Source organism: Mycteria americana, chromosome 6 (assembly GCF_035582795.1).
Source record: "Mycteria americana isolate JAX WOST 10 ecotype Jacksonville Zoo and Gardens chromosome 6, USCA_MyAme_1.0, whole genome shotgun sequence".
NCBI classification, from domain to species: Eukaryota; Metazoa; Chordata; class Aves; order Ciconiiformes; family Ciconiidae; genus Mycteria; species Mycteria americana.
The window spans coordinates 18251789-18264494 of record NC_134370.1 but is presented as its reverse complement, the minus strand read 5'-3'; the positions used below and the strand labels follow the sequence as shown (position 1 = coordinate 18264494).

The 12706-nt window shown below is 36.1% G+C and overlaps 1 protein-coding gene across 1 annotated transcript in view; it reads left to right on the top strand.

Annotated features, from left to right (window-relative positions):
* The window catches only part of DNTT (DNA nucleotidylexotransferase), a 97008-nt gene that overhangs the window by 19037 nt on the left and 65265 nt on the right, over nucleotides 1-12706 (top strand). Inside the window, exons 4-7 of the mRNA XM_075504091.1 lie at nucleotides 3114-3284; nucleotides 4556-4627; nucleotides 7650-7773; nucleotides 9097-9229. Of these exons, the coding sequence (XP_075360206.1) occupies nucleotides 3114-3284; nucleotides 4556-4627; nucleotides 7650-7773; nucleotides 9097-9229 (500 nt within the window). The remainder of the gene's footprint in view (nucleotides 1-3113; nucleotides 3285-4555; nucleotides 4628-7649; nucleotides 7774-9096; nucleotides 9230-12706) is intronic.

The following is a 12706-nucleotide window of genomic DNA, read 5'->3' as shown; positions in this document are numbered from 1 at the left end:
AAAGTAATCGTAATTTTGTGAGCGGAACTGTAAACCTCACTTAAAGCAAGAATTAGCATCTTCTGCTGCATAGTAGGAAAGAATCTTTGAAGCTGATAAAGAATAAAAAGAATAAGAACTTGAGAGAATATCAAAAAAACCCCACAGCAGAGGAAACATCTGACTCCTATCACCCCACTTGTAAAATATATTTCCCCATTTGCTTTGCAGTATTGTGTATGCTGTGTTTTTTCTTCCATGTGCAAACTGGGATGAATCCATGTTGCTTGTGACCTCAAAGTGGTAGTTTCCCCTTTTTCTGCATTAGTTTTCTTTTGAAATAGGAACTATAACGTGCACCTGTCTTTAACCAAAAAGTATGTAATTAAATACAACATAATCTGTCAAGCAATAAATATCTTAAATGTGGAAAAAAGAAAAAAGAATAGCAGTTGAAGAAATCCAACAATTAGCCGCTGCAAGAGCTTTAAAGACAGCTGTAAGGAAGCTAAGGTTTTGTGCACTATTTTTGTAATAGAATGGTTTTTTGGCTTGTTTTCTCAAAGGAGCATTCTCCCCCCCTCCCTTTGATTCCTCATACCCAAAGGCTAGTCAAGTGTAAACAGTGGTAGAAACTTCAACAAGCATCTTGCTGAACAGCTATCTATCTGAAGAGGTCTTTCATGAAAAGTTATGAAAATGGAATTGCACAGCACTTACTAATCAGGGTAATCAGGGTATCTGATAAATAAATATGCAGCTAAGGGGAGGATTCTTCAGTGAGATGAACAACAAGTGACTGATTCTTAGAGAGATCAAGGAATGAAGTTATACTGGTGATATAGAACAAAGCAAATTCTCTGTAGCAGGCCCTAATTACTTATTTTTATACACTTTAACATGGTAGCATAGGAAAAAAAAAAAAGGAAAGTGAAGTGGTTTTGTTCAGCTAAGGTACCTATTTCTTCTAAAGAGATACTGTCAATCCAATTAAGATCTCATATTTTTTATTTGTTGAGAGGAAAGTTTTGCAAATCCTAGGGTCAGTAGAGACAATGTTTTCTTGAAGATTTTGATTAAAACTTTAATTTTGCTTCAATGAGACTATAATGTTTATAATCTGAACAACACAACATATCAGATGGTCTATTTTTCTAGAACGGACCGAATAATGAAATGTAGTATGTAAATAATCTGCATTCATTGTGAAAAGTACATTTAATTTTAAGAAGTTGTTCTATTTTAGTGATCTAAATGATTGTACCTCAAGTAAAATCTTATTGTTGTTTACATCAGGCTGTATTCCTTCAATGCAGGGTGACAGATGCTGTTCTCAATTCCACAGATGTAATAAAGGGATGGCTTCCCTGGATTTACTGTCACATCAGTTAGTGGGCTTGGAACTGACTCCAGTTCACCTGGAGATATTACGCATGTAGCATTTAGGATGTGCAAGGCCTGTTGGTTTTCACTTGGCTTTATTTTCCAATATAAAGCACATTAACACTAAGATAAAAATCAAAGCAAAATCTAAAATTATTTTTCTTTAAACTATGTAATGAGATATTTAATTACAAATGAAATTAAATCAGAGCCTACATATGAACAGTGATCCCATAAACACTGAGGGCAGGAAAAAGCTGTTTAATCTTATTCCTTCCTACTATCCACTGCAGTCATTGTTCTAGTAAGCCATTTGCTGTTGCTATCTGTCTCTCAGTGTTACTCATCCTTATTCCAAACCCATTTCTGAACAGACACATGGACTACAGCTCAGTGAAGTGATAATTGCAGGCAGATGCATGCTGGCAGCCACTTCTTTGTTATTTTGTAATGCCTCGTGGGTCAAAGGAGAAACAGGAGTAAATTGGAAAACAGGAAGGGTATGCAGCAACTGATATAGTGGGACATATGGCCCTTTCAAGGCCAGGATCTGCTAGCTGCTTGTTAGGGACTGGCTGAAGAGTAAGAAACGGGATCTCCAGCAGGACTGCAGGACACGATGCAGTGCAGGAGCTTTGCAAGGCTGGCTTGTTTATGGTCTGTACCTAGCCTGCCCTGGGCCATTTGAATGGTGCACAAGAGCATCCCTAACAGCCAGGTGTGGGATGCATTTTAGATAAATATTTTGAACAGTGAAAGTCTCTTCTGGAAGTGGTACACTCTCAAACATCTCTGAGGAACCACTTAATTTTGCAGTCTTGAAAATTTTTGAGGTTTTGTGCAAGGTTTCATTAAGAACTCAGATTTTTCAGCTGCTAATCAGCAGTAAGCCTTCATAAGTTCTTATCTTATGTTATTCACAAACTTATTTTGCAGCATTTGTTCTCTCCCAAAACATAGTATTCTACAGTGAGAAACCAAAAAACCATTTCTCTTCTCCATCACTTTGCTATCTGTTCCCTGCATTTCACTTCTAAGAATTGCTGCTATTAAGATATAGACAGATATTCTGGGAGGGAGAGAGACTCCAAAGCTGCATAAATGACATATGGATAGTTTAAAAAAAAAAAAAAAAAAAATTGTACTGGCAATCTCCAGGTAGTTTTGAGTGCAACATCGAATAAACCAAGCCATGGATATCTGAAGAACCGTAAAGAAAATGTGTTTCTGTTTGCATAGGGCATACATCTGAAAAATGAGGAAAATGAGAATTTGTTCCCTAAATTACTAAATAGAAGCATGGGTAGGAGTGCAAAAAGAAGAAGGTGGTTTCCAGTATTGCCACAGACTCCTATTTGGCTGTGTCTGAAAATGAAGATGTCACGTACTGACCTGCTGGATTACTTATGTTTGGGCAGAATTCTAAAAATTATGGCGCTATTTCACATTGATTTATTAGATAGGCACAGAATTTGGAAAGTCTATCTCACAAAAGATTTTAAAGTTTGGCTTTGTTCCAGATCACAATCTTTTCCCATGTTTGTCTCTAAAATACAATTTTTATGATACCTGAAAAATTTCAAGTGGTTAGAAAATTATGCTGAATTTTTTTTTATGAACTTTATCTTTTCATCCTAGTATAAAGAAATCATTCTTGAATTAGCATACAAAGTAACCTTTCTAAGGAGTGTACTGAATAGTTTAAGCTTTTATTAACCTTTAACTTTTTTCTACACCTCCCCCATCTCTAGGATGCCTTTGAGATAATGGCTGAAAATTATGAGTTCAAAGAAAATGAAATAGTCTGCCTGGAATTTCTGAGAGCAGCTTCTGTGCTGAAATTTCTTCCATTTCCAGTAACCAGAATGAAAGATATACAGGGGTTGCCCTGCATGGGAGACCGAGTCAGAGATGTCATTGAGGTAATGTACCTCTGAATTATCTGCCAATTAATTCTTTTACAGATCTACTTTTAGAGGTCACAGAGTGCAACATTGATATCTGTGTGTATTTACACAACCTTCTGTATTTCCTGTAATAACGTTATATTTTCCTTGTTACTAAGAATGCAATGATTACTGTAAACCTTTTGTAGTAACATAAGGTTCTGTCATGGAACCCTCACCCTTAGGAATAAAGGTAACTAATGAATAAAAACAAATTAATCAATAATGCAGTATCATTGTACGTATTTTTTAAAGGCTCACTCTGATTTAGATGTGACAGGTTAACTGTTAATAGTTTTGTTCGTGTGACTTCTGCCCTTGGCAACATGACTTTGCTCACCTGAATGCTTTATTAGAAGTACTATTATTGCAAAACTGGTAAATATTTTAGTACTCTAATGTTAAATTACCTTGCTATGAGTTATAGCAGAGCCTTTTATTTAAGTAATGGATGAACTTTACATTCTTACTGGAGCTTTGAGTATTCCCTGCATTTTTCTTTAATTCTTAGCCTTTTCAGGACCCCGCATCTCGGGTGCTGTTATTCCAGCAGGCAGCTGATCAGGGGGTCTCCGCTGTCTGGAGACGCCGTTGCTGAGTGGTGTGATTTGCTCTGGCTCCTCATTTGCCTCACTCCACCAGTTAAGAATTTAGCCTCTGAAGTGCTCTTTGTACCTGCTACCTGGGGACTGGGAATTCAGTTATAATCCCACAGAAAATAGGATGACTTTTTGGGTTTTATTGGTGGGGGTTTTTTTGTTTGTTAGTTTTTATCAGAAAGACTGAAGGGACTGTACATTCAAGAAAAAATTTATCTGTTCTTACAATGGTCTTACTTTTAAGAGAAATAAACTCAACCAAATAATGAAATTTAATTTTCAGGACAACTCATTGATAGCTTACAATGAATAACTGCTTTCTGGCTGTGAATTTATGAGTAAATAAGTACTGTGAAATATATTCCATGGTCCTGGTTTCTACTTCATCCTTGAGTAAATTTATGAGTAAATAAGTACTGTGAAATTTATTCTGTGGTTCCAGTTTCTCCTTCATCCTTCAGTAATTTTCTGTCTCAAAAAGGATTGCAGAATTTGATCCTAATGGAATAAAACAATATGCTTGCTAACGATGCTCTTCATGTTTTTACAGGTTGATAAGACTTTCTTTTAGATTATTTTACTAAATCTTACCGTAATCTTGATTTTTTTTTTTATTATTTTTTTTGAGTACTGTTTTTCTTTGCTTAGGAGATTATTGAAGAAGGAGAGAGTTCTAGAGCTAAGGAAGTGTTAAATGATGAACGATACAAATCATTTAAGGTAAATCTTTTGAGGTTTGTTACTATTGCTTAAAATTGCTTATATTTTCCTCTGTTTAGTAGAGCTTAGACATAACCATCAATTTTATTATAAAGGAACATCGAGTGTTAAGTATGAAGAAAGAAAGGTCTTGAATAAAGAGAAAGGGAGAGAGAGAAACTGTGATAGAGTAAGGAATAACGGTGAAATCGGTTACCTTTTTAATTAATGTGATATATACACAGTTGCCCTGAAGCTTGAACTAAACAATCTCTTTTTCCTGAAAACTAATGTAATGCATACTCTTAGTTGTAAGTTTAACCCAATGTTTGGTTTATTTTTTCCTGAGCTGATTATCAGTATAACACTACAGCATCTTATTCTGGCATTAAGAAAATACCAGCTGAAGAAGATGACTCAGATCTATTTTAATTTTCTTTTGCATGAGGCAGAAGGAAGAGGACGAGATATTTCTTAGGCAGATTTTAGGTTCAGAGTCATGGTCACACTTCGTCTTTCACAGAGAATCTAAAACACGCAAATACTGCAGTTCCCAGTTCTTAAATATTCAGTGAATTCTCCACTGGAAAAATACATACTGGAAAAATATTTTTTCAATTTTATCTGCAGTTTTAATCTCTAAAAATATCCTGTTTGTGTCTTAAGAAAAAATTTAAATCGGAGAGTAAAAGGAATGGGGCTGTTTAATTCTCCCCTGCATTACTCACTTTTACTTCACCTATTGGCAGTCTCTTCTGTTTGCTCTGACCTGCAATACAAGTGTGAAAGGATGTTCAGTGATAGTTGACGCCATCTGTAGCAATACTCAGAGAAGAGGTGTAGATTCACATGTACAGCAGGATTCAGGAACCAGCCTTGCCTATTAATGGTAATAACGGTTGAGGATCAGCCGTTAAATCTTATGTTTCAGGGTTTAAGAAAATTTCTTGGAGATTAGAATAAAACCTATCAGGGGACAGATTATCTCTAATATGCTTTATGCCTTGTTTCACATGCCAAAGTACAACAAACTTATGTGGCTCTCTTTAATAAGAGCTGAGCACAGTCTCAACATTTTGGCTAAATTGGCTGTAACCATTTTTTTGCAACAATTTTTAATGTGTTTCTAAGAAAGCCAAGAAGAATTCCATAATATCAGTGAATTCCTAAATTTTACTGTTTAGCATGGTTCTGGTAACTGCTGCAAATCACTCATGACTTAAAAGATCGCTGCTGGTCCCAGGACCACAGTTATCTGAAATAAATTATGCAGCCTATGTTTTAGATGTAGGGTATGTGAATGATGTGGTCAGTTTGTCTCTGTATGGAAGGGGATGCTGCAGAGAACAAGTCCATATAATTCACTTTCACCAGCTGAAAAAGAGCAATGCTCAAATACACAATCGAAGAAATGGACTACCTGCTACTCACACTGCACTCTTGGCAGTGTCTTTAAATTGACATCTATAAATATACTGAATAATAGTGGATCTTAGTATGGAAAGAAAAAATATGGGTTTTTTTTTCTAAAAATTTGGACAGTAGCATAGAATCCATTTTCTTTTGTTCTTTATCCCAATATTAATTAAGTCTCTTGGAATCATTCTAAACCCAGTAATAGACCCTTTTGAAGATCTTTTAGCACTAGCAAAAACATTAAAAGATAACAATCTAAGTATTTAAAAAATCACATTCTTTCATAAACACCCATGATTCAGACAAAGAATAGGTAATTTCACCCATTATATACAAAATGTAGGGTAATTCCTATTTAATATTATCCAAGGTTTTAATTCTTCTCTTTGCTTTATCTTAATTACTTCCAAGGAATTAATCTCATTAGAAAACCACAAAATAAGGCTAACATGGTTGGAATTCAGAGGTTGTAGATTCAATGGAAAACAGCAGTTATTCGTGTCTTACACAGCTACTCATTGAATTCTATAAAAGTACAAAGAAACTATTAAGAGCTTCAGTATTGACAAACTGAACATAAAGAACATGCTTTTGGGCAGGCATGAAAGTTTTCCCTCTTGCTTTCATATCACTGTTCATCTGAGATATTGATCCACTGAATAATGCTTACAACTGTGATGTTTTTGCTTTACATCCTTTCTTGGGGAATAAGTTAGTGTACAAAATTATTTTGGAACAAATAGAATATAACCATACTAAAACTTCAGAAACTGGTAGATTCGGGCATAGTTTTTTTCCAGTGGGCAAAATAGTGAAATCTGTACTCAGAATAAGATGTAGAGGAATTTAGCTTGGATCACGCGAGGACTGAAGAATCGTACGACTGTTTATAAAATGCAAGCAAACAAAAATTACCGTTTGTACTTGAAATGGAATCTCGTTTTGGAAAACAGTATTTGGCATGACCTCCAAACATACATGTTTTATAGAATGCAGTATAAGAATAGATTAGTTGTCTTCATGTACTTAACCATCTGTTTCCATGCACCATTGAGACCCATTGCCCTCGGTGCAGAATTTCAAGAGCCACAGGGTTCCCACTGACCCCATCTCTCAGGAGTGCTGCAACACCAACATCATGCGTACAACTGGGAGCTGGTAGTGCATATAATACAAAATCATAATGTCAGACAAATTAGGAAGACAGTCTTGAGACATCTCCTCTTATTCCATGAAATTAGTGTGAGGGAATCCAGCTACTTAACATTATTGTTTGCATTTCTTAATTGTGCAGTAAAAATAGAGACTACTATCCATATTCCAAACCTTAGTTGAAAGTGTACATTTAGCTAAATCACATAAAGTTACTGGGGATGCTACTGTATTATTGTTTAGATTTCACTTTAATGAGAACTGCCCATGTATAACAACAATTGTCTGTTCAACGTAACTATGCAAAGAAAGGAAGCTGAATCTGTATGTTTGTATTACACTATTATTTATCTTCAGTGTAGTATAAGTTCTGCCCAGTATTTTCCCTTTTAAACCTCGTTGTTACCTACTTATTGTTAATTTACTGCTCCTTTAGAAAACAACACTGAAATGTGTGTTCCTCTACTGACCTTAGCAATTTACTTCAGTCTTTGGAGTGGGAGTGAAGACATCTGAGAAGTGGTACAGAATGGGTTTACGAACTGTGGAAGAGGTAAAAGCTGACAAGACCCTGAAGCTATCAAAAATGCAGAGAGCAGGTAAGGTGAAGTTCTCATAAAAACTCATGTCTCGGAGCTCTAAGAACTTGGTAACACAGTCAGAGGAGGAGGCAAAGTTCATTTATACATCCCTTCTCTGGCGGCAACATCTTGTGAATATTAAATTATTAGGTTAAAAAGAATATTTGGTGTAACAGGGCTCCTAATTAAAAATGGTGTCATTATAAAAATATGAATATGCATTTTTTTTAATCGCTTACGCAGATACCCAATGAAATCTGCTCCTATACACAAAACTATTAATGGGTCATTATTGCACAGGTTGTGAAAAAATTACAACATTAGGAAAGCCCAGAGCTACTTTTCGGAGGAGACCTGTCTCCTTCAAGGCAGCCCTACTTTAGTGATAAGTCGTATTTGTAATAAAATACTTGTAAAATTACCTCCATAATCCTAGCATGTCTTAACTTTCAAGTGTTACATGTGATCAAATGAATAATGTTGCTTCCCGATAGATATACTTTTGTGCGCATGTGTGTGCCATTTCCCTAAATAAAGGGACCCATTTAGACAAAGGACTCAGCTGCATTAAGAAAAGGAGATTATTTAACATGGCGTTCAAATAATGTAACTTTATTTTTGCATTAAATCCATGTGTTTTACATCACCTCAGAATCCCTTGGATCAGCTTGCCCACATTCATGCTCCTTTATCCTTTTTTCTTCTACATGTCATATGCAAATGTGAAGCAAGCTGCAGGACTGGGCTTTTTTGATACAAGCTCTGTGATCAGCCATAAAGATAACTGGGATATTTCACATACTTCTGAGCCCTGTACGTGGGTAGAACCCCATCATTTTGAGAAGAGTGCCTTTTAAAGCAGTACGTCCAGAAATGCCATTGAGGGGAGCTGGTAGGGAAGTCGGAGCTATTTATAAATATTCAGGTTTTCAGCAAGTGGAGCAATTATCCTGACTGCTGTCAGGAAAATGACAAAAATATATATAAACTATAAGGACAAAGATCAGGGAAGGAAGAGACTGTCTTTTGCCTGTGATCCTCCACACCCGGGGCAGGAGACTGACTCCAGGAATGGTGGGGAGGACAGAAAAGACTCCTGAAGAGGCTGGATCAAAATGTATTTCTTCCCATGACATGTCCTGAAACAAACCTATAGTTTCAGACTCAAGATCAAGCATTTCTTAATTCTTGCCATTAGATAGGGTTCCCTTGCCCATGGTACGAGTTGTGTGGCTTGACTTCTTGGTGAGAGATGGCTATTTCACACTGGGCTTACATCACGCTATGTAGATTTTGATACTTCCACAGAGTGATCAGCACTTTTTTGCCTTTGATTTCCAGGGTTTCTCTACTATGAGGACCTTGTTAGCTGTGTATCTAAGGCAGAAGCGGATGCAGTAAGCTTGATTGTCAAGAATACTGTGTGTACGTTTCTACCAGATGCTTTAGTTACCATAACTGGTGGTTTCAGGAGGTGAGTGAAAACAAATGAGGTCACTTGGCTGTTTTATTCAGGTACACACAAAATGATGTTTGTGGCGCTGAAAAATCAAAGAAACTTAGTGGGAGAGTATCAGAGTTTGTTTTCAATCTTTGGTTTGTTTGTTTGTTTGTTTTTTTAAATGGGAGAGCAATCCTGACATTCCCAGGTTCCTGTGTTTTATCGCTATAGGTGGTTGGTTTGTCAGAACAAAATCTAAGATTAGCTTGCTGGAAAAATGATGTTTAGATCACATACCGTACTTGAGTGTATTTTTTTCCTCTCTTAGTGGATCTGAATTCCCGAGGCTGAGACTATTGTAAGGCCATGCTGGAAAAAAAAAGATACGATAGCTTTAAGGCAATCTTGGTGTTTGTTTTTATTCAAGAGAACTTAGTCACCTGAGATTGAAATGTACTAAGGCAGAGTTTGCCGTGTTAGAAGTATACATTGCAGTAAACACTGACTAAATTGAATATACAGCACTGACTAAACTGAATAGAGGCTGATCTCTGTATAGATAGGGAGACCTCAGAACTTCTTTCCCGGGTGATTATTTTTCCTAAAGCTTTTAGTCTTGCTCTGTAAAACCAAACCTGAAACTGTTGCTCAGGACATACACAATTCATTCCTTCAGCACTTGAGAGCTTTCCTAAAGCCACACAGCAAAGTATTGAGACTGGGAATAGTGTTCAGGAGTATCAGGTTCCTTGCTCTGTGCTCAGTCTGCCGTTATGTCACTACTTATAGTATGTGTCATGCTCATAAAACAAAAAACCCTAGTCTGCACCTTAAGTCTCCTGCTGCTTAATTTGTTACTTTGTGAAAGTTTGACTATATTTTTAATATAAAAATATCTTTCAAAAATACTTTAAAAATTCTCTTAGAACTCAAAATATGCAGTTCTATCACTCTCTTATGCAACTAAAACTGGCACAAAAGTGAAAGACAGAAAAATGTTAATAACTAACCTATCACTTGTGTGATTTATTATTGTGAGCCTAGATAGGCCTGCATAGACTTGCTCCGGTGCAAAATTAAGACCTTATATGATTTGTAATTGCTATATACATGCACGGTGATTGTGATGAACGTATTTTATTACCTTTGTGCCACCTCATGATATTTATAATTATTCTTTGTATGTCCCACATTTATTGTAAGAATGTTTGCAGCCACCAGCTACATAATTTCTATAAAACAGTGTGGTCAATAAGAAGCATTAGGCTCAAGTATGAACCCTGACCAGAGGTATAAGAACAAGATGAAATTTTACATTCAAAACCTCAAGCGTCATCATTCTGTGAGTCCTTGTTTAAGAGGTATGTGATGGCAATCTATTCACACTGATGCAAATCAGTCGGGGACCTTGTGTTAGTAACTTGGATATAACTGATTAACACATGTCTAGATAGGTCAAAGAGTTGCAGGGACAGAACTGTTACCACATTGAAAATTCCCGGTTTCTTCTCATCTAATGTATTTTTTGAGCTTTGTTGGCAGAATAGTTGTCTGCAAAGTTTGAATCTCACACATCAAATTTAAGCCAGTTGTTTTGCTTATTATTTCAGGAGGATATCACAGTTAGCCATTCTCTCTTTTATTAAGAATAAGCTTTTGTATCGCTAAATGGGTGTGTCAAACCAGAAGAGAAATTATTTAAGTATCTAATGATACCTTCAGTGAGTAATACTGTGCATATTAATTATGTGCATTACTGTACATATTAATTATGTGCCTTTAAATTTACAGAGAATATATTAAAAAAACTAAGTTTCAAAATGTCAGCCTAAATGATAGTTTACCAGCCCATGGAAAACAAATGCTGCAGTGTAGGATTTGTAGAAAACTTGATTAAATGGATTGAAATACCTTTATTAGGCCCCTATATTTTAATTACTGAACTGCAGTAGAGTTGACTACATCTGTTCTTTTTTGCCTGTCTCATATGGTGGCAATATTCATCAGCATGAAGTATGTGTAAGCTCACTAGCTCATGGTTTTCAATTAACAAATTATTAGTTGTTTCTTTCATTGTTATGTAAATATTTTAATAAAAGAAGCAGGCAAATTTTATTAATCAAATGACTTGATTCCCCCATACTACACCTTGTATGCTACTAATATAAGAGAGAAAATAGCTCATGATTGCTCTGAATAATACATTAATTCCCCAGGACCCAGATTTGTCTTGTATATTTGTTTCATAACTTGGAAAAAATAAGCAGTGGATTGTGTTCCTCCAGGTTTGTCAGGAGTCTTATAAACCTTACTTACTATGCAGGAGAACTGAATGAATTACAAGGAACAGAACTTCCATTAGTGATCTGCAGTCATGGAGATTTGATAGGGTAGAGATGAACTACAGGAAAGTTACATTCTTTTTCCCAAACTTATGAAACAAACCCATGGCTCGATATATTTAATGAGCTACTAGACCTTTTCCATTAGATTCCTGGAATTTCATTAAATCAGCTGTTGCAGTATTTCTTTTACTCAAAATAAGAAAGCATAGTATAAAATTCAAGTAAATAATAGGTTTTTTTGAAACCCCAGCAAACTTGTTCATGGACTTTTCTTTGATCCGATTTAGCTTTCACCTTTAGTCTTCTGTATTGCTTCTTGTACTAGTCTTAATGCTAGTTGGTGTTTATAGCAGCCATAATCATGGATGGTGGTAGATGAACCATGTTTCAGGTATAAATGAAGAAGCAGTTCAAAGGATTAAGAGCAAACGCAAGAGAAGCCACTATCTAAAGTAGAAAAGCATCAGAGTATCAATCCCTCAGTAGTCAAACTGCAAGCCCGAGTGCAGGAACAGACTTGGCTGGCAGCTGTATGTTAGAGAACAACAGGAAAACAAAGAGAAGGATGGACAACGGACAGTGAACGTGATGGGGTCTTGAAGAGGAGAGAAAAGGATATTTTGAGCACAGGTTTGGCTGATAGTCTGGAGTCTGTGTTAGGACACAGATCACTCTTGTATCAAGGAAGTAGGATTGCAGGATTAAGCCAGTAGTTATCCGTTTGCAAATGATAGAATGTTGGACTGGAGACTACTGTTTGTGTATCTCTAATTCAGAACGGTGGAAGATTCAGGGGGAAAAACCGGCCATAGACAGGAAGTGAAAATCAAATTACTACTTTGCATCTATGCAGTTTAATCAAAATACCAGACCTGCATGTTGTTAGAGTAAGGCATGAAAATTGGAAAAGCTGATGCAGTCTTACTGAGAACATACCAAGACCTGTTTCTCTGACCAGTTGTGTACAATTTATTTCCTCTTTTGCGCTAACATTCTGTAGTTTCAACTTAGTCCCCAAATTTTCTCTTTTAGCTTTTCTCAAGGGTCTTATTACTGAAGCAGACTTCAGTGTCTGCTACTTCCTTGATGCCTTTTCTTTCCGATACTTTCATCTTTCTGCCTGTCTTCACAAAACAATAGCTCATAAAACATCTTTAATGAGAAG